Consider the following 24,068-nt stretch of genomic DNA (forward strand, 5'->3'; position numbering starts at 1 on the left):
GTCGCCCCGAGTGGGCGACTCGGGGGCAACCAAACCCTAGCCTCCCGAGCCCTCTTTCTCCTTTGCCTCCCCTTCCCCGCCGCCACCTGAGGGCGCCGCCAGCCGCCGTGCGGCCGCCGTGAAGGTGGTGGCGAGGCCCTGCTGCCCTGCATCCGCGCAGGGAGCTCTGGTTGCCGGGGCGGCGGCCCTGGATCTGGTGGGTGGCGCCGCTCTCTCCTGTGGAGGGCGCCGCGGGTGCTGGCCGTCCCTCTGGCCGTGCGGGCGGCGGTTGGACGGCGGAGGTGCCTCGTTGCCGCGGGCTGCTCCGGTGGCTCCGCCAAATCGGATCTCCGTCCCCTTCCGTCTGCTCTGCATCCCCTCACCGGTCTGGATTCATCGCGTCCGTGCTGCAAGATCTGGCACCTGAGGTGCGGTGGAGGAATCTTGGAACGGGGGAATCCCCTGGTCGATTCCGCATCGACCTTGACGACGGCGGTGCATCGGCTCCGAATCCCCTCCCGAGGGCGCGTTGAGTTTCCCTCCCTCCACCTCCCCCTCCCCTGTTTTCCCCAGGTGAAAATCTAGGCTTTGGTCGGCCGTCGACGGTGCTCCATCGTCGTGGTCCTCCTTGGAGGCGTCGGCTAGGGGTAGGGGTTGGGTTGGTTGCCTGCAGTTCTTGGTTGGTGGCGGCTGCGGTGCAGTGCTTGCTCGGGTTTCCGATGGTGGTGGAGATGAGGTGTTGTGCCCTGCTATCCTTCAGCGGTTGCTGCCCTGCCGCGCTCGTGCTCCGCTGGCCGATTTACGGCATCCCCGTGTTGTGGCACGGCTTGGATGTAGAGGAGATTGGTTCTCCTCTCTAGCATTTGCACGCCCGGGTTGTGGCACATCCAATGTTTTCCTCCCTGCAGGAACGATCCTCCTCTACACTGCTTGCTCGGTGCCCCGTGGATGTCTCTGTACTCGTTGTTCTGGTCTGCGATGTACCTCCGGCAGCTTGGTCTTGTTTGCTTTGTACCGGCAAGTTTGCACTTTGGTCTGTCGAAGTGTGATCTCACTTGTAATCTTTCAGTTGTTCTCCAAGCTTTGCCTTGTAATAATCAGCACCATGTATCCTAGCCGGTTGATGGCTTCATTAATTTGAAGTCGGGCTTTATGCCTTTCATCTAAAAAAAGGTAATGTATTGTTTGTACTTCACATCAAGTTTTTTGCTTGGCTTGCTTTACAAAACTGGATTTGGACGGCGGATAGATTGGAGAAGCGTGGGTGGCAAAATTGTGGTCATTGCCCTCTTTGTGAGAGGGAGCAAGAAACAAGGGCTCACCCTTTCTCTTCAAGTGCCGCTTCACCAATAGGCTGTGGAGACTGGTCATCGACAAGCTGAGTCTGACCATATGGACCCTTCCAGTTGGCACCTTGAAGCCTCTGTTAAGGAATGGTGGGCGAACATGACCAGCTTGGGTATTCCCAATAGGAAGGCCATGGCCTCCCTCACAATACTTGTTTTATGACCGTCTGGAACGAGAGGAACGCACGCATCTTCCGTCACAAGAGCGCCCCGCCGCCGATCCTAGTCAACAACATTCTTACCAACGCTAGACTATGGGTGACGGCAGGAGCTAAAAAACTTGGGGACATTCTAGTACGTGAGTAGTTGCCATGTGGCGTGTTATTGTGGGTTGTAAACAATCAAACTCTATTCTCCTCTTAATTAAATGATGAGGCAAATCTTTTGCCTCCATTTTAAAAAAACATTGTACAAGTATACATGTACTTCACGTGACAGTGAACTTGTATCTCGTACGCTGTTCACATAGCACTTTTGCCCAGACAGCACACATGCACGCACTATGCAGTATGTGAGAAAAAAAGCAAAAATATAACAGAAGAAAAAAAAAGTCACGCTAGGTATCAGCCGCCTGATCCTTCACGTGGGATCAGCCGCCTCGGCAGCCATCGATTGCTTCACACCTCACCATCCCATCATTCCCTACCACCTCATCTCCCCCATCGGCTCCCCTCTACCTTGCATCACTAGCACGCTATGTAGCACCAAGAAGCATGCCCCAACGGCACCCTCTCACCTTGCAGCACCTAGACGTCGTCTCACGGCACTGAGTGCCCGGCTCCTAGCACACAGCACCAGCGCATCGCGGCACCGAGTGGCTGTATGGCTCCTTGAAGCAACGCTCGACGGTGCAGGCAGACCTTGCAACACCTACGCATGCTTGCAAAGCCAGTGTCCCCCCAGGCTACAACACCGGTGTTCGCCCTTGCAGAAACGACATCAACATTGTTGTCGATCATCGCTGGTTTGTAGCAGTTGGCGTAGAAAGCGGACATTGCTAGGACAATGTGGGCGACGATGGAACTAGTGAGATTTTTCAGAGAAAGTAAGAGAGATGGCGCGAGGAAGATGACGAAGCGACACACACACACACACGCGCGCGCGTGCGTAGTATTTAATTATTATGAAAATGCTCCGCTATCTATAAAAATGTATTCTTGTGTCCAAACAAAATAAGGATGCAACTTATTATGACATTTTCATTAGTAAAATATGGACTCAATGTTGCTTTGTCAAGATGATTGGACGCCTCCTAAAGGAGAAAGCAATCAGGGACAAAAAGCAACAAGGATGGAGCTATCCCTTGATCTGATATATTGAAAGATAAACCAAACAAGAGCAAAAATAAGAAGGATGACACTAAAGGAAAGGCGCATGTCCGTATGTAGTTACATGATGGATGGTTCTTAGCATAAAAACATGCATTTGGTCGTGTATGTTGTCTATGTCAATATATTTGTATTTTTCACATATTACCACTAGTCAATGGGGGTAGTTTGTGATGTCGAGGTTTGTATGTTGGCAGTCTTAGAAGTAGCTTGTTGAGTTCTTTTTAGCATCACAAACTTTATTCATCATATGATAGCTAGATCGTTTACATAATGGTGAAGAAGAAAGTCAGGGATGACAGTTTCCCATGCTTCAGACTTGCTAGAACTACTACAATGTTTTGCTAAATCATCCGCGACTGAATTGGCCTCTCTACTAAATCATCCGCGGTTTTAGAAGTACCTTGTTGAGTTGCCTTTGTGCTTGGGCCTAATAGTTTGATTTTTTTTTGAGGGGTAGCCTAATAGTTTGATAGTATTGCATGCATTGTTGGGTTGTTGCTTGTTCGCCTATTAGGACATGTTTGCAACGGTTGCCCAATTTTTCATTAGTTAATTGATCAATCGTCTTCTGTTTAATTAATGAAAGAGACAAATCTTTTACTTCTGTTAAAAAGACAATTGTCCAAGTATCTAATATAAAACTGCTCCAAAATGTATCTCACGCCTCGAAAATGTATCATCCTATTTGGGTTTGATTCCGGAGCAGATCATCGAAGAAGGTCATAAAATCTGACGCTGAGTGTTTATTTATATGTCACATGAATGTAATTTTTATTACGGGCTTGCTAAAAGTCAGTCGACTGAGATTTAACGAAGTCTTAGTCGACCTTGCAGCATTTTGTCTCATCGTTCACAACATTTTTTTTCTGCCGGTAGCAACATCCTTCTTGGTGGTTGTAGCATCTCGTCCCTCGTCAATTGTAGCACATCATCTCACGGGTCGCAACATCCTCCTTATACGGTTAGCATTTTTATCAGAACGGTTATAGCATATGTTGTCGTTGCTTGCAGTACCGTTGCAACATTTTTCATCGCCATTTGCAGCATCCAGCCATGCCGCTTGCAACACCACAACTAAGCTGACATCACTCGATTGAGACTTCGTTAAGTCTCAGTCGACTGAGTTCTAAACACACCCTTTTTATTACTTTTGATGTTCTTTTTGTACTGCTACGACAATTAATGAATAGATCAGAAGATTTTTCTGCAAAAAATAGGGTACTGAGTGCACATCAAAGGCGCGTAGGCCATGACTCCGAGTAATCCTGTTTGGTACCGAAAACCATGACATGGACAATGTAAACAATGAACTTGCATCCAATGAATGTCAAGAGAGTGAAACTCGCATACAATGAACAAAGAAGAATCTAATACTACTATACGATGCATCACAAGTCACATCACTCGCAACACGTACAAAAAAAAATCAATGTACAATTCATCGTCACAACTCACAAGCTGACACGAGAAGGAACAAAATGTACACTTTCTATACCCCAAAAATGAATGTACAATGTGTCTATTATTTTGGCTTGACCTCGAAGTAGGGCATGTAATCGGACGCCTCCCCGGCGCCGCCGTAGGACGACCGGGTGATCTCCACGTCGCTGTACGGGTGCGAGGGCGCGCCCCTGCCGGCGCCGTCGAACTCGGTGGCCGACGACCCGGCCGAGTTGGACCCCTCCCCGTCGGGCTCGTTGAGCAGCATGGCCTCCACCTCCTTGACGACGGTGCCCATGGTGGGCCGCGCCGCCGCGGACTCGTCCACGCACTGCATCGCCAGCTGCACGAACCGCCGGAACCCGGGCGTCCGCGCGGCGTCCCGGATCGCCGGGTCGACGATGGCGCGCAGGCCGTAGTAGTCGCGGTCGGCCGGGTCGATGGCCTGCCTCACCTCCCGCACAACGTACTTCCCCTTCTCGATCGGCTGCCTCCCGCTCACCAGCTCCAGCATCACCACCCCGAAGCTGTACACGTCGCTCTTCTCCGACAGCTGCTGCGTCATGTAGTACTCCGGGTCCAAATATCCCTGCCAAAAATGCACGCATGATTAATCGGCAGATCATATGGAGCAACTGATCGAGGTGAAAAATGTAGCAGTGGTTACGATCGTTACCAGTGTTCCTTTGACTTGGGTGGAGACGTGGCCCTTCTCGGTGTCGGCGACGAGCTTGGAGAGCCCGAAGTCGGCGACCTTGGCCTTGAGGTTCTCGTCGAGGAGGATGTTGGTGGACTTGATGTCGCGGTGGATGATCGGCGGGTCGGCGAGCTCGTGAAGGTACGCCAGCCCCCTCGCCGACCCGAGCGCGATCCTCAGCCTCTTCTTCCAGCCCAAGTACGTCCCTCTAACTGCAAACGTGCAGTTCCATCAATTTTGGGCACAAGTGAAATGGTAAACAACTAATGCAAATGTAGATGAGGGGTATTGTCAGTGGGGTGGTTTGGGACTCAGTAATTCAGATGTGCTTACCAACAAGGTTCTCCCTCAGTGTCCCACCGGCGACGAACTCGTAAACCAGCATCTGCTCCCCTTGCTGGAAGCAGAAGCCGATCAGGCTCACCAGGTTCCTGTGGTGAACCCGGGACAGCAGCTCGATCTCGTTCTTGAACTCCGGCGCGCCCTGCATCGACCCAGACTGCGCCCGCTTTATCGCCACCCGTATTCCGTCCACAAGTGTTCCCTTGTACACCTGTTCACACATTGCAGTGAGTAAGCCAGTGTGGTTGGCTAAATTGTGTTTCAACTTTCAACTGTTTGTGCAGGCCATATTTCAGGAATAAGATGGACAAATGAACTGATGCGGTTTTCAATTGTTACCTTTCCATAGCCTCCTGCGCCTATCTCATGGCTATCTGCAAAGTTGTCCGTGCAGCTTTTCAGCTCCTCGAAGGAGAAGAACCTCGCTCCTTTCAGCTGTGGAGCTCCTCCGCTGTCTTTCTGCGCCGCGCCCCACGAAGCTGGAATTTCAGAGAAATGATCAGATCAGTTTCAACCTTCATTGTCCATGTCATGGTTGCTCTTTGGATGTTCAGTTCATCGCAGATTGTTCAACAGTGATGCTACTGGTATAACAGAAACTGCAAGACCAGTTTGTATATTTATCCTTACCAAAAGGGTCGGTGCTTCGTTCTTTTAGTTCCTTGTTCCTTCTCTTCTGTCGCAAAGCGAACAGTCCCACCAAAATGAGGGCAATCACAAGAACCCCACCGGCCACTGCGATTCCAGCAACAGCAGCTGTACTGAACTTCGATTTCTTGCCACCAGCAACTGACACAGAATGTTTAAATAGTTAGTTTCACACCGCCATGCTGCTTCAAATCTTCAATTTTAAACAGGGGAAACTCAAGTACCTAAGAAGGGGACATATGGATCTGCAATGAAGAAGTAAGGCCCGAATATTGGCGGCGGCTTGTAGGTCTGGTTGCTGAGAAGAAACCCAATGCGGCTCACTTCAGACACGTTGAAGAGCGTCCCCGTCGACGGGAACAGACTCACTTGAACTTGGAGGTAGTTGTCCTCGTTGAAGTGGATACGGTTCAGGAGAACCGCACCTTCACGCAGACCCAGTAGCCTCCAGAGGGTTTCCTCCAGTTGCTGAAACCTAACGGTGTCCGACACATCCTTGAAGGACGGCGCTCTGAAGACCATCTTGCCATTGTACGAATAGGCGCAGCCGCAGTTTGCGGGGTTCTGGCCCTGACCACTTTGGCACCCACTTGCCGAGATACATTTGGCCATGCTAGTGCTGTATGCTATCACGTTCGGTTTCTGGACGGTGCAGAATGCTACAGTGGGTTTATCGGAGCAGACTGGATTCAGGGCAAGCCTGTACGCAGATTTTAAGAAAAAACAGAGGCATGTCAGTGAATGCATGGAGAAAAGAAGTAATGGCCAGCATTTTAGGATCTTACAGCAGTGTCTTTTTGTAGTTTGAAATGCCAGCGACATCAACTATGACGTTTCCTTGGAAATCCACGGTTTGCAGTTGTGTGCCGATGCTGCCTGGCATCGTAAGTACTCCGTTCAACTGGTTTTTGCTCATTACACTGTACCATCATCAATACGAACACTTGAACATGAGAATGACTTATTTCTCTTTTCTTATTGAAGTTACTATGAGTATAGTTTGCTAGAAAATTACACTTCATGCAGCTGGGGCAAATTGAAGAGTTCCTGGGGGACCTCGCCAGTGAGGCTCGCAGAAGACAACGATCTGAGTGATAACAAGAATATCACGATAAGTATGACATCATCGAAACAAATTGTTGCTTTAGAGAGTCAACCGTTTAAGATAACTCACATTGAAGAAATATTTGTTAGATTTGTGAACCAGGCTGGGATTGCTGACGCGGTAAAGCTGTTGTTGCTTAAATCCCTGGTTATTAAAGCATTGACTAGTCAGTATTTTCCGAGATTGTTTTATATCACTGGGCAATGCAGCATGGAAGCATTATAGTTAGGTTCTTACACAACATTTAACACGTTCATGCTGCTGAGATTTGGCACTGATCCAGTTAGCTTGTTGGTTGCCAAGTTCCTGCAGAAAGCATTTTCAGTAATAGGTTTCTCAAGTCTAAAAAATCTTATCTTGACTAGTCTTGGAAGACACTTACAGCTCATTTAGGTTGACCAAGTTGGTGATGTTAGGAACTGCTCCCGCAAATTGGTTCCTATCCAGTCGGCTGTCGAAGACGAGAAATGTGTCAAAGATTGTGATAAAAACAACTCTCGAGGAAAATGTGTGTTTCATTGTTCTGAAGCTACTTACAGTACTTGGAGCGAGGTAATGCTTCCAAGCTCACGCGGAATTGGGCCTGTGAACTGATTGCTATCAAACAATCTGAAAAAAATGAAAAGAAATATTAGCAGGATATATTTATCGATATAACATAAATTGGAAAGTTTGGCAATCCCTTACATGTGTATGAGGGTCATATTAGACTTGAAGAGGCCTGTAAGCGTTCCAGATAGCTGGTTCTTGTTGAAATGGCTGTCCACCAATCATAGTTCAGTTAGAAAGATGAAACAACCGGTTGCAAACCGATGATCTTCCTTAATAGATCAAGACGAAAAGAGTAGTATCAAACTTACAAGTGCTTCGTGTTGGTAAGAAGGTCAAGGCCCGGTGTCGTTCCTGTTGAGATAGGGACACTTCCTGTGATGGCATTATCTGCCAGGTCTAGCCAGAAGAGTTTTGAGAGTAGGCCAAGCTGAGGCGGTATTGTGCCCGTCAACTTGTTTGAATTCAGCGCCCTATATGTATAGATAACGTTTCACAGAACCAGTTAGTTTTTCTGTCAATCAAAAGAAATAAGACGAGGAGTTTGCGAATGCGAGAAGTTTCTTTTGAATCAAGCTAGCCACTTACAGGAATGTCATCTGCAGGAGGTTGCCTAGTTCTTTAGGAATGTCTCCGCTGAAGCTGCAACCAGCCAAGATTCTGACAAGTACATCGAAAGCGATTCAGTAAGTCTGTTTGGTCAACTGCTATTGCATCAGGAGCGGAAGGGTTGAGAACAATGAGCAATTAATGCATCGCTTACAGTGTCGTAAGCTTCCCAAGGTTCCCAATCGAAGCGGGGATCGTACCACTGAGACCGCTGTTGAACGAAAGGTCACTGCAATGCAAATGCTTGTGTTAGAGTGTCCACATATCAGCAGCAGGTCTTCAGAACTTCTACATCTAGTTTCATCTAGATTTTCTTCCATGCAATATTAAATGGAAGCATCTCTACTTTTCCTTCATTTTCAAATATATTACCTAATCCATGTTCACTGCCCAACTACCATTTTTTATAATACAAACTAACAATCAAAACTTAGACATGGTAAACTTGAATGGGTCAGCTCAGTTTTTTGTTTTCTTTCAGGACATGGTCAGACAATAAGAAAGCAGAGTTCATAATTGAGAAGCAAAACTGCTCTGACTGGTTCAACATATAGCCTGAGCAATGGCAGCTCGGAGGCAGCGAATCCATGGTGGGCGGGCGAGGCGACAACTTACAGGAACATGAGCTGGCCGAGCTGCCCGATGCTGTCGCTGAGCGTGCCCTGCATGTTGGCGCTGGATAGCCGCCTGCGAAAACAAACCAAAGGAAATTTGGTATGATGAGATGAGGCACACACTTGACTTGGCTGTAGAAGGAGCCGCGGGGGACGCGATGGATTCGATTGTACTCACAGCGATGTCACCCTCCCGTTGCCGCTGCACATGATCCCGTCCCACGGCGCGCCGCAGGGGTCGCCGGAATTCCAGCTCGACGGGTAGTTGGTCCACGCGCCCATCACCGACCGGAGCGCCGCGGCTGCCATGAGTAGACACAATCCATGCAGAACGAGGTGAGCAAAGCAGGGCGGAGAGATGCGTTAGATGAAATGGAACGGAGCTTTTTGGACGGCGGAGGGGAGTGGCTGACTGACCATCGTCCGGGTTGGTCTGGCAGAGCCCCGCCGGCACGGTGGCCGCCACGAGCAGCAGGAGCAGCCGCGCCCGCCGCGTCGCCGCGTCCATTCTCTATCCACGGGCCAGTCCACGACGGACGGAGCAGCAACAACGGTGGGCGCCTGACTCGATCACTTGCCGGAGCCTCGCCCGGAAGCACGCACGTTCGCCGGAGCGAGCAGGGCGCCGCCGCGCTTCTTGCGCTCTGTGTATCGTCTACCTCGCTCCTCTTGGTCGTCGGAGGCTCACGTACCCTCTCTCTCTCTCTCTCTCTCTGGCAAAAGTCGGAGACGGGAAGGAGGCGGGCACGGCAGGGCGTATAAATCCCACCAACCCAACGCCAGCGGCCTGCCTTGCTTCTTCCCCGACGCAGCGCAGCGCAGGGAAGAGGTCAACCCGCCCGGGGGCCGGGGCAGGGCAAAGGCAAGGCGAGGCGAGCGAACGCAGCGACGCACGCGTTCAGACAAGACAAGGCAGCCGGGTTTGCACTGCGCCACGTTGGTCAAACTAACCGAGCGGCCGAGGAAAGAGAGAGCCGACTGCGCATTTCCACCATCTTTTTTATATCTTATATAACTTACGCATATACAAATCCGAGCTGGAATATTCAAATCCTCGACGAAAGCGGGCCCCGGTTCTGGTAAAGACAAAGAGCAATTTTGAAATTATTCAAACGTTTTATCGGGAAAATTAGAAGGATCCCCACGGGACGACGACCTGCTGGTGGCCTGTAGGCTGTAGCCATCGCCGCCGGTTGCAGTTGCATGATTTGCGCGCTGGCGTTGCCATCGTCGTCTTAATTAGCTGCACATTCTTTTATCCGTGGCTAGCTAGTAGTGGTCTGGGTGCTCGCCCGGCCACCGGCTTAAAAATCCAACGACCAGCCTTTGATTGCGTCTTGATCGGTTCGCGGAGATTAGTTTATACGCCGAGGAAAACATCCGAGGACAGTTGACAATTAAAAGGGGCATGCATATGAGGCTGGTTGTAATGAGAGTATCATAAGCGGTATCATACATGTCAACTAGACTTTTTAGATGCTGTGACACACAAATAATTGAAGAAAAAAAGGATATAGTATCATATCATGATACTGTATCATATTAAATATTTTACTACTTTGTGTCATGCATGACAATTAATAAGACAGTCTAAAATACTAATTTATAATAATATGCATTACAGAAGTAGTATCATATGATACTACTATATGATACTGCCCATTACGACCAGCATGATGCAACAGGGACGAGGGCCAATCGAATCGGGTGGCTGAATGGATCTATCCATCCATTGTCCGTCCGGCAGTCCTCTGGCCGGGTACGGTGTTTATGTTTGTTGTTTAGCCCGTGGATTGGCGATTTTTAATGCGAGCGTCGCGGGGTGGTGGCTGATGGAGATGGCGACGGCGACTTTCTCTATCCAAGCCTCGGTCTCGGATCGATTGGAACAGTTGAGGCCGGGCGCTGCGACTGGATCGAACGTGCGTCTTCTTCTACGTGTGCATGTATGTATGTCTATCATCCATCATCGCAGAGGCAGAGGCCAGAGAGGCGTAGCTATCGTCTGGAACGCGTGTGCGCACGGCCTGGCCTGCAAGTTGCAGCGGACGGACAGTGGACGTGAGCCCCGGTCAGTGGCCTGCTCCTGGTCAGAGAACAACAGCCAGCCCGGCCTGGCCTGCACGCGTGCTCCGCTCCTGTATCCCCTCCACATCCGGCGTCCCCGTCCGCCCGTCGAGGCCGCGCTCCCTCGCAGAGACTTCGACATGGGTCGCCGGCCACCGGAGTGCACTTCCTTCGCCTTCCGCAGCTCCGGCCTCCCGCTTCCATGGCGCCGGCAAAATGGCGGCCGGGAAAGAAGCGGTCCGGGTGGCGCACGGCGTACCACGCACCGGCGCACGTCGGCCATCGTCACCGCAGACGTTTCACGTACGCGAGAACTAATCCTCCATGGTTTACTCTTGACAGTTTCATACTTGTATCGTGCTACATACTAGTAATACTATATCACAGCGTGGACTCTACTGATATAAACCTTTTAAACAACAAACAACATGCTCGACAAATAAAACAGAGTCCCGACCAAGCAAGAAACGTTTTCGATGCGCGCGACTCGGCGGCAACGAATTCATCCCGAATCGCCAGCCGGTGCACATGGTTAAAAGGGAGATTACCTGGTCAACAACGCTGTGATTTCAGACTAAAAATCAAAATGTGCCGTCTCCCAGAGTTCCAGTTCTATATATGCCAAAAAGAAAGGTGATCGGGTTGAGAAGTCTGACGGAGGGTGTGGATATTAGTTTCTGATTCCATCTACAAAACAGGTCAACCTTACATAAAATATGTGTCTGCCCTCAGTACCGCCTCGCCTTGGACTCGCTCCTCGCGAGGATCATCCCGGAGAGCTTGTCGACCTCGTAAAGGATCCCGGCAGAGAACAGGAAGCTGCGGCCAGGTGGAGCAACAAAAAGGAAATCAGATCGTTCATGAGGAGCTGTTGCACTAATGTAATCACCGGAAAAAGGTAAGAACAGCAAAGGCAGCAAAATACAGAAAAGACATATCCAAGTTATTTAAATGGCAGAGCTCTTGATAATATTTTTTTGTAAATGGTGCCCTTCCCTTGCTAGATCCTTCAAGGGGAATAGTCACTAGCATAATTGTGTTGGTGCCAACCAGGCTTCTTTTGCTGGTAGCTTGCTATGTGCCCAACACACAAAACACTTGGAAAATGCTGCCTCATCATGTGACCAGAGTAACATGAGCTAAGGCTGCTAAGTTCTTTATCATGTACCAGAGTAACATAGGCTAAGTCAGCTAAGATCTTCACAATGCACCACAATGATATAAGCTCTATCAGAGCATGTGAGCACCACAATGTCAACACCATGGTGGATGTAGCAAATAATTTCACCCCACATAACAAAAAAATGTGATTATTTTAATATTTTCAGAATAACTTTAGCTCCTCTCCTAGCTAATCATGATTGTTAGGTGACAGAATTTTTCTGACTAGCCGAGGAAATTTTGTGACCCTTCCCTGGACCCTGCGCAAGCGGGAGCTACATGCACCAGGTTGCCCTTTTACAAGTATATGCAACAATAACTCGTTCTAATCTGACAGGCTGTAGAAGGATCACTAATTAGATGGATTTTGCTCAGCTGCTAATCATGCATCCTATAACTACTGTCAACATCAAACAATAGGTAACCTACAGTTGGCAATGCTGTTATAAGGAAGTATTGTCTAATCTACTCCCTCTGTTCCTATAACAAGTCTTTTTAGAGATTTCAATATGGACTACATACGGATGTATATAGACGTAGTTTAGAGTGTAGATTCACTCATTTTGCTCTGTGTGTAGTCCATATTGGAATATCTAAAAAGACTTATATTTAGTAACAGATTTACAGTACCGGCCCATTAAACTTTGGATGTATTGATATTTGTTACCTTATGTTCCCATCTACTATTGCAAACAAGAGCAAATAAAAATTTCATAAGCATAGTTCCATCAGCACATCTAAGATTAGCATTTCTGAACAAGGAATCGTCAAGGTCTATCAGTTCTATCATGGGACCATACAACTATTAACGACTTGAACAAAGAATTGGCAAAGTATGTTAAAGGAAGCATACCATGTTGTGATGCAAACACGGTGGACAGTGCCAGCTACAATAAGAGCAACAAGTTGTGCTACAACAACTGCATGAAAAGAACAGAAATGATGACAGATGGTTCAAGTTAAAAAATGAAAGAAAACATGGGAATGAAATATATACCTGCACCCCACCCAGTTCTAACACCACTAGCTTCTTGGTAATTACCGATAAACTGCAAAACTTGCTCTAGTTAGCACATTAAAAAAAATCCATGCAGCAAAGTAATAATTGTTGTTTGCTGATGAAGGAAATGATCATCATTCTTATTTACAACACAAAACCATACAAGGGTGTCAGTCAGATGTATATAGCATACATGCTTCCTAGTTGCTACCTTTTCCCCCTTGATGAGGATCTGCTTGCACTATTTTCTCGTTATAGAAAACAAAACTGACAAAAGATGACTTATCTATAGTCATCTGTGGAGGTTTTGGGGTTTAGGAAATGCTTCACCATGTTGAAGCCAGAGTGGATTCCAATACAAAAACAAGGCCCCCTTTGGTGTCTTCTGCGGATTTAAAGTGACATGAACCCACAAAACTACCACAATTAAGGCTTGCCATTGGTCATAACTTTTTAGTACTATATACCTAAATATTTTACCACAAAGTCAATTATACTTCAGGAGCTTAATAAATTAGAACAAAAAGCTTATGTCTCCAAGACTGTTGGATTTGAGAAGTCAACTCTTCATGGCTCCATCTGGAGACAAATACATCTGTATCCAGACAAATCTAAGACAAGAATTTTGGGACAGAGGTAATACTAGACAAACACGACCTTAGCTGCCACTTATGATAGCTCACATTGTGGGAAGTAATTGACAACTGAGCCTACATAACAGAGCAATGTGAATTTCGGATCAAGGGATATTTATATCTTAGAAGAGCAATGTGATGGGGCATTTTCTATTTGAGAAGCTACTCTAGTCTGGAAAATTGAAGCTGAAGAGCACACGCAACCTGCAGAAACTAGCTATCAGAAGTTACATGACCGAGATTTCTATCTTCCACCGCTGAATGTTAAGTACTACACACACTGGATACAAGAACAATTACAAACCACATGCCAATTTGCTCCCAGTTCTACACCCTAAACATTTTTTTAGAGAAAACAAAATCACAACCTACGAATGTCAGTGCACTACCAATCAGGTGAGAGGGCTTTGTCCACCACCACGAGTAATAAGAAGCAGAAGGAAGAAGAGAGGGACGACGCACGGTGAGGAGGAGGAGGAAGAGGAGGGAGCTGACGAATCCGCCGGCGATGGTCTTGAGCTCCGACGCGGCGAACCAGCCCCGGTACATCTCCAGCAGCGACAGCGTCACCGCGAACAGCAGCAGCGACAGCAGCATCGACCGCCCCGTGCCCGCCATCTGCGACACCAGATCTCCGACAGCCAACGGGCAGCGAAATCAACACCCAATCCAAGAACCAAAATCGTCCCAGCGCCGCAGGAGAACGGAGATCCTCACCTGGACCGGCGCCTAGGATCGGAGATCTGAGGCGGCAGCGCGGGGGAGCAGTAGGGTTTTGGCGCTGCCGCTTCTTCTTCCCCCAGTCCGTCGCGAGGTGTGTGGTGTGGTGAGATCTACCACGCCGCCGAGTCGTCGTGGAAGAGACAATGTACGGGCCGTATTGGGCCGACGACTCAGAGCCCGATGGACCCCGTTTCGGGCGTATGGGCGGCTCGGTTCGGTTGGAATGTTTTGCTTAACGGGCCGCATATGGGCCGTTGGTTAGGGCCTGATGAAAGCGGACGCGCACCGCCGTCGCCGCTCCGTTCCCCATCCGTCCCCCTGCCCCCGGTCGCACTCGTGCTGCTGCTCCCCGCATCGTCGCCGTCCTCCTCCTCCGCCGCGGCGCCTCGACGCGGAGAGATCCGCGCGCGGGGCCTGGGCCGCCGTCACTTCGTCAGGTCTCCTCCCCGCTCCCTCTCCAGAACCTTCTGCTAGAACCCTCTTCCCTTCCCGTGGGCAGGGCGGCGAGTGGCCGCCGCCGTGCGGGCGCGGGGCTGGGCGGGGCTCGCTTGCTTCTGGATCCCCGCCATTTGGTCTTGCCGTCGTCCGTGGGCTCGCTGTGTGGTGCGGTGGCTTTGGAATTTCAGTAGATTCGATTTTGGCGGTGGCGCTTTTCGTGCCGCTGGTCGGATGCCGGGACCAACCTGGATTGGGGCCTGGGGAATCTGAGCTGCCGATTGCTCCTGTGCTTTTCTACGTAGCTTGATTTTCTTCAGCAATCTGTTGGAGAGTGTGGGTGACTGTATGCTCGCGATTGCTTTGGTTCTCAGCAAGTAGGTTTTCTTAGCTGTTTTTGTGCTATAGCTGTGATTGGGAGCTTTTGAGCTTGATTCAAGCTCGCCCGCATGTCGCATATTAGCTTCGGCAAGCTGGGTATGCATTGCCCTGTTGCCGTGGCCGTAAATTCTCCTAGACGTAACCTTTTGCCGGTCAGAGCATCGTAACCACAGTGTTAACTTTTCTCCCCGAAGTAACTGGAACAAAATTTCTGCTCTCAATGTAATCCAACTGGTGACCAGCATTTTGTCGTCGGTTTTGGTATTAGCCTCTTACAGAAATGTAGGGAAAGGCTGCGTACTATAGACCCAAAGTGGTCGGACCCTTCCCTGGACCCTGCGCAAGCGGGAGCTACATGCACCAGGTTGCCCTTTTTTTTTGGTATTACTGCAACCTTGAACCTAGCAGAGTCACGTTAGCACATGATACAGAACAGGGGTATATAGATTATTTAATTTACCATGTTGTACACAAATGGAAACATGCATTTGTAACCATATAGATAAGAACCTGATATTCGAACTACAACTAGCCTTATACTAAGGATTGTTGTACTTTTGCTGTTGACCTACTCAAAATCGGTGCTTGTGGAAGATGGAACAACATGTTGTTTTGAGATTGCCTATGGCTGGGTACAAATGTGTGATCTGATAGAAAGTTGACATGGCTTTGGTCCCTTAATAGCATTCATAGTTTGGTTAATGTGTCTAATGACGATCAGATGGAAGGATGATGAGTGTTGCAACATGGCATGTTGTGATTGTATATGCAGGGCCCCATCATTGGAAGTGTCCGATCAATGTGGAATTTGGTAGCTCTTTTTTGTTTATCTTGTTTAATACAGTGAAATTTACCACCTCCATGGTTAATATGATTCCTCCAATCACACCTCAGTTCCTTACCAAACCTGGTCAAATACAAGAACCAGACCCTTGATTGAAGTGGCCTGCATTCTGGCCTGTTGAGGTTCCCTGGAGAATTTTCCTTGTTTTGTTCCCAGAAATCTATTATAGGAAGTAGGTCACCAGCTGCAAGCCTGCATCTCATGCTGAACCAAAAGGTGATATTAATTCGAAGTTTTTGGTCGTGGAGTCGCGTCAAGTCTCCCTAGCCCGGATTATTCGGCGACTTGTTATCGCTAATCGCCCCAAGTCGCCGCAACTAGTCAAGCGAGTTTACAGAGAGGATGAGATGATGTTGAGGGCAAAGTTGCAGTTGAGGAGGAGCTTGATTGTGAGGTCAAGGTGGCATGAAGCTCCTAGGCAAGGTCTTTGGGCTCTTGGCTGGGCCACGGAGGAGCCGAGTTGCTTCAGTGTAGGAGGAAGATGGCTCCAAGTTGATAGGGGTAGGAGCATATTTGGCCCATGAAGGCCCATTTGAAAACCCTAGCTTTCTTGATGTATCTAGACCGTCCATACTTATCCAAGCCATCTGTACCATCCATCAAGAATAGAAGAGTGGTAACTGCCCAGCAGCGCGTGACCAGGACTATACATAGCCGCCGCCAGTGCAGATTCCTTCTTTCTTCCCATACCTTCTTCCCTCTTACAAGTTACAACACACCAGCGGCAGGGTAGATCTGTAGCCGGCGGCGGGGTAGATCCATAGCCGGCGGCGTCAAGGAGATAGATTTCTCGCCGAAGACCTCGCCGGCCGTCCAAACCAGCACACACGCGTCTACTAGGGGGTGAGTTGCACGACTTGCTCTGCTAGTTGTGTCACCGTAGCAGGACTTCGTCACTGATCAGCGAGGCGATTAGCCCGTGCCTCATCGATGATTAGTCGGTGACTCAAAACCTTGTATTGATTTAATACCACAACGGTGTTTTCATGTCTAGATTTGTTAGGGGCCCATAAATACGAGGGCCATCTGAGGCAGTGGAACATCATAGTTTGTGCTCTTCCGGAGTGTTTGTCCTAGGCTTTGGTGTGTTGCAAGTTTTAGTCATGGCTTCTTCCATTCAGTACTTTCTTTGTCTAATATTTTTTGTAATTTTATAGAAACTTATGTTTCCTTTTAGATATTAGCTAGTGGCTTGCTTGTAGGTGTAAACTTGGAAATAATTATGGTTTATCTTCGTATCAATCTTCCTTCTGTGCTTGTCCATTTTGGAAATAATCAGAATGCTAGTCGTAATGTTTTAAATACCAAACTGGTTCTGGAAATTGCACACAGCCTCATTTGTTTTCTAGATTGGTTCTCATGTTTTTTCTACCCTCCTTATTGTGTCATCTTGTTAACTGTATTTCGTAAAATTGTGCAGTGTGATAGTTTGTCCTGCATGACTGCAGTTTTTTAGAATGTAGTATATATAGAGCTCTGATATCTTCTAACTAGTTAGTGTTTTGATCTTGAAATTCAACTTTAGGTCATGTGTTGCGTTTAGCTATGTAATTATTTCATTCTGTTTTACTATAAGCATCCTGCACCTCTGGAAGGACCCCCTATATTTATTACTTACACATATTATCTTTTCCTGGACTCCAGATTGGACCGATTATCACTCAGTTGGGGAAATAACGGAATAGTATTTTGACTTCCTGTTGCCTTGATCGTTCTTTGGGCATCATCACAATGTCAGGATCACTGAATGTATGCTTCCATCTTTCCTTACTTAATATGGTTACTCATTTTCTCCCGTTCCTATTCAGTAAATCACCTAACTCCACCTCATTTTGGCTTCCACTTCCATATGTTGCTTGAGCTAATATGTCGACTCATTTAACCTGTCTGTTTTTAGACATGATGTTGTTTTTATGTTATTTATTACTCCCTGCCAAGTTCCTCCGTCTCAAAAAGTGGACAGAATAGCTTTAATCGTGATCAGGGTTCATTGTCCACTTCTGTGTAGTGATGACAATGGCTAGCTATGTTTTTCAAAAGGCCTTTGGTTTATTGTCATTACCTTTTGCAGTCAAATATTGGTGGGGATTCAACAGGAAGGCCATTCACATCAACCTTTTCTGGTCAGTCTGGATCATTTCCTAATTTCCATCACTCTGGTTAGTATAAATCTTACATATTTGTGTAATCCAATAATCATGTTCCAAAGTATCTCATAAAGCTAACTTATTTGAACTTCTTGGAAGGCTTGCATAATATCCACGGAAATCTCAATCTTGCATCACTATCGCCAAGGAATGCTTCATTGTCAGGTATTCCATCCCCAGGTGTTCAACAACCTGGGGGCAATATTTCTGGTAGCCGGTTTCCCTCAAATAACCTTCCAGTGTCCATGTCTCAGGTTTGTTCTCCTCTTTTCAAGTCCACAACATGTTAATATCATGCTGAGTGTTCTATCACTTAACTAATTTTCTTGCCCTTTTGTAGATTTCTCATGGCCATTCTGGGATCAGCAACAGAGGAGGTATGAATGTTGGGGGGAATGCTGTATTTAGTAGTAGCATGAATGCTATTGGTGGTTCAGCACAAGGTTTATCCTCAAGCATGGCTAATGTTGGTAATCGAAATTCTGCTCCTGGGTTGACAGCTTCTTCAGTTTTGGGGAACTTAGGCCCACGGATAACAAATTCTGCGGGCAATATAGTGGGTGGCAGCAGTATTGGCAGAAGCATAAGCTCAGCAGGAATGTCCATGCCTGGTATTGCATCCCGTATCAATTCGAGCGGCAACTCTGGAAGTGGGGCTCTTAATATCCCATCCAATCGACTGAGTAGTATGCATCAAGGTACATGGTTAATTGTTAATCTTTATTTGCTCTTTCAAACTTTTCGTGCTTCTTTGGCGAACATCTATTCTCATTTTTTCTTCCTTGCTGGCTGAATAGTGAACTGGTGTGTGTTTCTCTCTTCCTGTAGCTGAGGTTTCAGTAGATTCATCGTGCCCTGCGCTTGTGTGGATAGCTTCTAGGCTGGGGGTTGTTTAGTTGTGTCAGATGTTTTAGTCTTGTCTTAGGCTTGAATTGTTTGCTTTCTATCAATGTGTTGAGCTGCAAGTTTTGCATGTTTTTCAAAAAAGTATAGGGAAGTGGTGTTGTAAGGTACATTTCAGTCATATGACAGGGTAACTCTCTGAAGTGTTATGGATTAAACTTAAATGTGGCTCAATTTGATTGGAAATTGACACGGGGAACTGAGTTTTTTCACCTATTGCATTCATAAAACAGTGCACCGCCTTGAGGTTGTCTGCCTTGGTTGCCCACACTAGATTATATGTATAACAGTCGAAGCAACTAAACTGTATATACAACTACTGGGTTTATTAAGAGCTTGGAATTTCTTCTCTCTTGGTGTAAGGGGGTGTGGGGCAAACTGACCTAATGGATTTTTTATTTTGTAAAAAAAATGAGTCTGTTTATTTTTTTTCTCCAGCGTCACCACAGTTCATGAACATTCTTGGGAGTTCTTATCCAGCACCTGGAGGAACGCTATCTCAGAACCAAGTTCAGGCAGGAAACAATTCTTTTAGTTCTTCAGGAATGCTACATGATGGAAACTCTGGTGACAATTCTCCGTTTGACATAAATGATTTTCCCCAGTTAACTGGGCGTCCTAATTCTGCTGGAGGTGGTCAAGGGCAATATGGTAATGCTACAACACTAACAAAATCTGCAATCTTTAGTGCTTTGATAATGTCAGGTAACTAATTTTTCGTACTTTGTAATTTGAAGGGTCACTGCGAAAACAAGGAGTAAGTGTAAATGCCATTGTGCAACAAAACCAGGAGTTCAGCATTCAGAATGAAGATTTTCCAGCTTTACCAGGATATAAAGGTATGTCTCCTCCATTGGTAGTCTCACTATGCACATAGTGGACAACTCTATAAATCTTGATGAGATTAACTATCTGTTTCTTGTTAGTTTTTAGCCTTTTCCCTTGTAGTAGTATCTTTTATCTTGTTACTGTTATCTGGAAAAGATAATGTTTCATGTCTTGTCGGTTCCTTCACTATTTTCTTCTCTGTTAACCACATATCATGGTTCAATCTTCTTCTCAATTCTTCACCTGGCATAAATTTATCCTTCTCTCGCAAGCTGGGGTAGTTAACTTTCATCAGAGATTTATAATCACGTTATATGTATTGCAATGTGTTCTATCGAAGTTGTTCAGCTAAATTCATATCATGGCAGTTATTCCTATCATGTTCCTTTCTGCTGATTACTTCTGGGCAAACCCCCTGCTTTTATTTTCTGGATATTACCTTATTGTATGTTTCTTTGGAATATAAGGCAATTCGTCAGATTATGGTATGGATTTGCATCACAAGGACCACCTTCATGAGAATGCAAATATTATGCAGGGACAACATTTTCCTGTGAGTTCATGTTGTTCTATCATTTCATCCCAGGTCAGCTATACCTTCTTATTCTTAAATTCTCACATATGATTCTGCAGATGGGTAGATCATCTGGCTTTAATTTGGGAGGTAGCTATCCAGCCCGCCAACAACAGCAGCAGAGCACTACTTCGGTAAGCATACTAGCATTTTTTTCGCACAGCCAGCACATATTTGGGGTTGAACACACCACTCTGAGAAGTTAGGATACACACATTTTAACCCTTTTCATGTGTCTGCTAACCTTTTGACTGTGGATTGTTAACTACTCTGATTGTGTTCATTAGGTTCAAAATGGTCTTGATAATATTGGGCTAAGGCCGATAAATTCTCCAAGTCCGTCTTCTAATTCGGGGTCTTACGAGCAACTCATCCAGCAATACCATCAACCGCAGACTCAGAATTCACTTAGGTCGCAGACGTCTTCGGGCCAACAGTCATCTAAGGATCAGAGTCAAAAGTCTGCTCAGGGAAAAGAAACTGTGCCAGACCCATATAGTTTACTTGGATTGTTGAACTTAATAAAATCAAAAGAGCCTGGACCAACAGCTCTTGCTTTAGGGCTTGATTTAACTACACTAGGGCTGAATTTGAACTCTCCAGATTGTCTTTGGAAGACATTTGGCTCTCCATGGTCAAACGAGCCAGCTAAAGGAGAACCTGATTATCAGATCCCTGCTTGTTATTCTGCTGAGCAACCTCCACCACTGCAGGTAAGCTGCTTCCCATTTGGTTTACAATAGCCTCTTGAACCCTGACATCTCATATATTTTTTCTCCATCTGCAGCCATTCAATTTTCCAAAGTTTCACCCCTTGACACTATTCTACATCTTCTACAGGTATATTGAATAGAATGAACTGTGTGTCTGGTTTTACTAGTCTATGCATTATTTGACTTTGCTCTTTGTGCAGTATGCCGAAGGATGTTGCTCAGTTATATGCCGCGAATGAACTGTAAGCACAAACCTGCACAGTTGTTGGTATCTCAGCAGATTACTATTTTAGTGGACCTTCATTTGCCTGCTGTTCACACGCCCTATGCATTTGTCAACTGTTTTCATGTGTTTGCTCTTTTGTAGTACTCCCTCCGTTTTTATTTACTCCGCATATTTGCTTTGACTGAAGCCACACTATACAAAGTTTGACCAAATTTATACAATAACAAGTTTATAGGGTAGCCAGCTATTGACGGAGTTACAACTAATAAGTTTCTTGAAAAAAAAATACAACTAGAAGTCCTTTATGCCCTTTTTCCTTCACTCGATCCTTAGTTGTACAACCTCCCTCAATTTTTATGACCCCCCTGGATCTATTCTTATTGAGAATAGGCCTCTTCTCACACTATACCAGTTCTTTTTACGTTGTCTAATCTTGACACTACAATCGTGCTTGGACCTATCTTACATATAGCAATATTATTGGTCTACTTATCACCTTTTGACCTTTATTGGTCTATTTATCACCAAAGAGCTAGCTATGGACAGGGGTGCGTCGAAGCTTGCTATCCATGTGCCAGAGCCATGAGTTGGTTGCGAGATCTTATGGGTTTCACCTCTAGCCTACCCCAACTTGTTTGGGACCAAAGGCTTTGTTGTTGTTGAATCGAAATGGCCTGGCTTGTCAATGTCAAATGACTCAAATTTCTGATTCCACCTATTTTCCAGATATAACAAAGGGTGGTTTTACCACAGAGAGTATCGTGTGTGGCTCACACGAGCTTCAAATGTGGCGCCTCTTGTGAAAACACCACTGTATGAACGAGGATCCTACATTTGTTTTGATCCCAGCCTGTGGGATACAATTCAGAAGGTTTCATCTGAACAAGAATTGATAGTCTTTATAGCCTGATCGCACAGCAGGGAAAGTAATCTGAGCATTTTTCGTTGATTGCAGGACAACTTTGTGCTCCAATATGAATCTGTAGAGAAGAGACCTGTCCTCCCTTCCGCCAGCCAAAATGTTAGATTATAAGGTCAGCACTTGGATTTCCCGCCTCACATTCATGTATTTTATGTCCCTAATGCCGCAGTTTCATAGTTCCATGTTCGTAGGCCCGGCTTTTCTGACATGCTACCGATTTGTGCTTGCAGCTGTTGTACTTCTTCTGCACTAGAGAATTGTCGTTTTTCTTCATCCGGATCAGTACCTGTTATTATCATAGGATATAGGTGGCGTACATTTGTGCAAAATGATTCTGTAAGTGCATCTGAAAAATACTCTTATTTGTTTGTCAAGATTGATTAACTTTGTGGCGCTGAATTTCGTTTTTTCTGGGCAGGACTTGTGTGCTGTTCCGAAGAAGGAGCTTCTCTGTGTTGGCTGGCAGCCTTGATGGTAGCTTTAGACATGTAGCCGAGGAAAATGCGCCTCATTAATCCGTTGGCTGTAAACCAGTAGGGTCAATTTGGTATTGTTGGCTGTAATAGACTTGAAATTTTAGCTTCCGTAAAATTCAGACCTGTACTCTTTAACTATGAGTTAATTACCAGTACTTTGGATTTACAATGTGGCCCTCGTTTTTAATAGTCTGGGAATGATGGTCGTGATTTGCTTGTCACTGGTGACTGACAATACTGCTACATGTGAACTCACCAATCTGGTGAAATGTGTGAAGGTTCACAAAGTGCACGTGTACAAATCATCCGTGCACTCCTACCCAGGATTCAGACGTGCAAAGCCCTCACTCTTGGACCCTAACGAGTGCTGGGCCGTGCTGGCCGTACATGATCACCACCTTTGCACCTTGAAAACATCTGGGGCAAGGACCTTGAAGGTGAGGAAGTACCCGATTTTAGCTTGTGAGCTATGGCGAAGTCGGGCCATCCTTCATCCATTGCCACCCTCCTGTTGACATCCCATAGCCTCGTCATCCAAGAGTGTCCGAGTTATTTACGCAAAACCACCACACTTGGGGCTAGGGTAACAAGTCAGTACTAGATTTAAGCCAGGTCACAAAAAACCATCAACTATATGCCTAATGACTAACGAAGAGTACTGATTGTTTAATAAGCTCATGAAAACAGTGAAACTGACAAGTTGGGCCCACCTGCCAGGCTGATGTGGCGTGCTTGTGTGGACAATATGCTGAGTCGGATGAGGGTCCCATTTGTAAATGACTCAAGTGTTTATCTTTTTTCCATTTTCCTTTTTCGCCTAGGCATTTTCCTCCTGGACATTTCAACAAACAGGTAATGTGTGCTGATTGACATTTGCGCACCGCACGCCGCCAACGCCGCTCACCGCCCTTGCTAGCCGACAGTCACCTGAGACCTGGCCGCGCCCGTGCTCGCGGCGCCCGCCAGGAGGCCCTAGTCGCGCTCGTGCTCGCGGCACCCGCCCATTGGCCTTGGTCGCGCCCGTGCTCGCGGCGCCCGCCAGGAGGCCCTAGCCGCGCTCTTGCTCGCGACGCTCGCCCATTGGCCTTGGTCGCGCCCATGCTCGCGTGCACTATGGTGGAGCGCCATGGTCATGCCCGTGCTCACGGTGACCGCCAGAGGCCCTGGTCAGGGGTGCGCCGTGGTGGAGCGTGCTAGTCATGCCCGTGCTCGCGGCGCGGCCCTTGCCGCGTGCGCCGTCGTGGAGCGCCATGGCCATGGCCACACTCGCGGCGGTGCCCATGGTGGCTTCCTAGACCAAAGCGCCCCGACGACCTTTGGACCCGGAGAGGTGCTTGGCATCGAGACGCCTCCCAGCACGCGCAGCCGTGCCT

General features: G+C 47.1%; 3 protein-coding genes and 1 non-coding gene across 9 annotated transcripts; 1 reads left to right on the forward strand and 3 right to left on the reverse strand.

Annotated features, from left to right (window-relative positions):
• Positions 1 to 3,955: 3,955 nt before the first annotated feature.
• On the reverse strand, positions 3,956 to 11,039 carry LOC119284220 (probable leucine-rich repeat receptor-like protein kinase At5g49770). Its single transcript, XM_037563435.1, has 19 exons — positions 9,078 to 11,039; positions 8,839 to 8,962; positions 8,662 to 8,733; positions 8,201 to 8,275; positions 8,026 to 8,097; positions 7,749 to 7,910; positions 7,576 to 7,647; positions 7,426 to 7,497; positions 7,271 to 7,339; positions 7,126 to 7,194; positions 6,958 to 7,032; positions 6,799 to 6,870; positions 6,569 to 6,703; positions 6,008 to 6,483; positions 5,766 to 5,924; positions 5,475 to 5,614; positions 5,127 to 5,346; positions 4,773 to 5,005; positions 3,956 to 4,685 (listed from the first exon to the last, which is right to left on the reverse strand). The coding sequence occupies exons 1-19, from the start codon at positions 9,166 to 9,168 to the stop codon at positions 4,179 to 4,181; spliced, it is 2,895 nt and encodes a 964-aa protein (XP_037419332.1). The 5' UTR covers positions 9,169 to 11,039; the 3' UTR covers positions 3,956 to 4,178.
• Positions 11,040 to 11,276: 237 nt separating this feature from the next.
• LOC119284231 (protein KRTCAP2 homolog) lies at positions 11,277 to 14,395 on the reverse strand. Of its 3 annotated transcripts, none has more exons than XM_037563441.1 (5): positions 14,241 to 14,395; positions 13,986 to 14,141; positions 12,886 to 12,937; positions 12,742 to 12,808; positions 11,277 to 11,546 (listed from the first exon to the last, which is right to left on the reverse strand). In XM_037563441.1, exons 2-5 carry the CDS (start codon positions 14,139 to 14,141, stop codon positions 11,456 to 11,458), a joined length of 366 nt encoding a protein of 121 aa, XP_037419338.1. In that variant the 5' UTR covers positions 14,241 to 14,395; the 3' UTR covers positions 11,277 to 11,455. The 3 variants fall into 3 exon arrangements, with proteins under 3 accessions (XP_037419338.1, XP_037419341.1, XP_037419346.1); XM_037563444.1 differs by having other exon boundaries at positions 13,986 to 14,155; positions 14,241 to 14,372; XM_037563449.1 differs by having other exon boundaries at positions 13,986 to 14,150; positions 14,241 to 14,369.
• Positions 14,396 to 14,555: 160 nt separating this feature from the next.
• Positions 14,556 to 22,905, forward strand: LOC119284255 (probable NOT transcription complex subunit VIP2). Of its 4 annotated transcripts, XM_037563470.1 has the most exons (17): positions 14,556 to 14,683; positions 17,551 to 17,655; positions 17,978 to 18,065; positions 18,153 to 18,307; positions 18,394 to 18,430; positions 18,554 to 18,751; positions 19,395 to 19,607; positions 19,694 to 19,795; positions 20,252 to 20,337; positions 20,418 to 20,492; positions 20,646 to 21,071; positions 21,146 to 21,198; positions 21,272 to 21,313; positions 22,024 to 22,168; positions 22,253 to 22,331; positions 22,450 to 22,555; positions 22,638 to 22,905. In XM_037563470.1, the coding sequence occupies exons 2-15, from the start codon at positions 17,638 to 17,640 to the stop codon at positions 22,328 to 22,330; spliced, it is 1,716 nt and encodes a 571-aa protein (XP_037419367.1). In that variant the 5' UTR covers positions 14,556 to 14,683; positions 17,551 to 17,637; the 3' UTR covers position 22,331; positions 22,450 to 22,555; positions 22,638 to 22,905. The 4 variants fall into 4 exon arrangements, with proteins under 4 accessions (XP_037419367.1, XP_037419354.1, XP_037419365.1 ...); XM_037563457.1 differs by having other exon boundaries at positions 18,394 to 18,751; XM_037563468.1 differs by having other exon boundaries at positions 17,978 to 18,029; positions 18,394 to 18,751.
• LOC119297051 lies at positions 17,988 to 18,065 on the reverse strand. Its single transcript, XR_005145503.1, has one exon. It is a non-coding gene; the product is annotated as a small nucleolar RNA snoR35 (small nucleolar RNA).
• Positions 22,906 to 24,068: the final 1,163 nt, after the last annotated feature.

The sequence above is a fragment of the Triticum dicoccoides genome, chromosome 1A (assembly GCF_002162155.2).
Source record: "Triticum dicoccoides isolate Atlit2015 ecotype Zavitan chromosome 1A, WEW_v2.0, whole genome shotgun sequence".
Lineage (NCBI taxonomy): Eukaryota > Viridiplantae > Streptophyta > Magnoliopsida > Poales > Poaceae > Triticum > Triticum dicoccoides.

Excerpts from the sequence above, each read along its gene's own strand:
- LOC119284220 (XM_037563435.1), bottom strand. The coding sequence starts at position 9,168 with ATGGACGCGGCGACGCGGCGGGCGCGGCTGCTCCTGCTGCTCGTGGCG. Across the intron at positions 8,098-8,200 it reads CTTGGGAAGCTTACGACACT|AATCTTGGCTGGTTGCAGCT; the intron begins GTAAGCGATGCA and ends TGTACTTGTCAG. Across the intron at positions 5,925-6,007 it reads TCCATATGTCCCCTTCTTAG|TTGCTGGTGGCAAGAAATCG; the intron begins GTACTTGAGTTT and ends ATTCTGTGTCAG.
- LOC119284231 (XM_037563441.1), bottom strand. The coding sequence starts at position 14,141 with ATGGCGGGCACGGGGCGGTCGATGCTGCTGTCGCTGCTGCTGTTCGCG. Across the intron at positions 12,938-13,985 it reads TCTTCCTCCTCCTCCTCACC|TTTATCGGTAATTACCAAGA; the intron begins GTGCGTCGTCCC and ends CAAGTTTTGCAG. Across the intron at positions 11,547-12,741 it reads CGTGTTTGCATCACAACATG|CTTCCTGTTCTCTGCCGGGA; the intron begins GTATGCTTCCTT and ends ACCTGGCCGCAG.
- LOC119284255 (XM_037563457.1), top strand. Across the intron at positions 18,308-18,393 it reads TTCCAGTGTCCATGTCTCAG|ATTTCTCATGGCCATTCTGG; the intron begins GTTTGTTCTCCT and ends GCCCTTTTGTAG. Across the intron at positions 19,608-19,693 it reads AGGTGGTCAAGGGCAATATG|GGTCACTGCGAAAACAAGGA; the intron begins GTAATGCTACAA and ends TGTAATTTGAAG.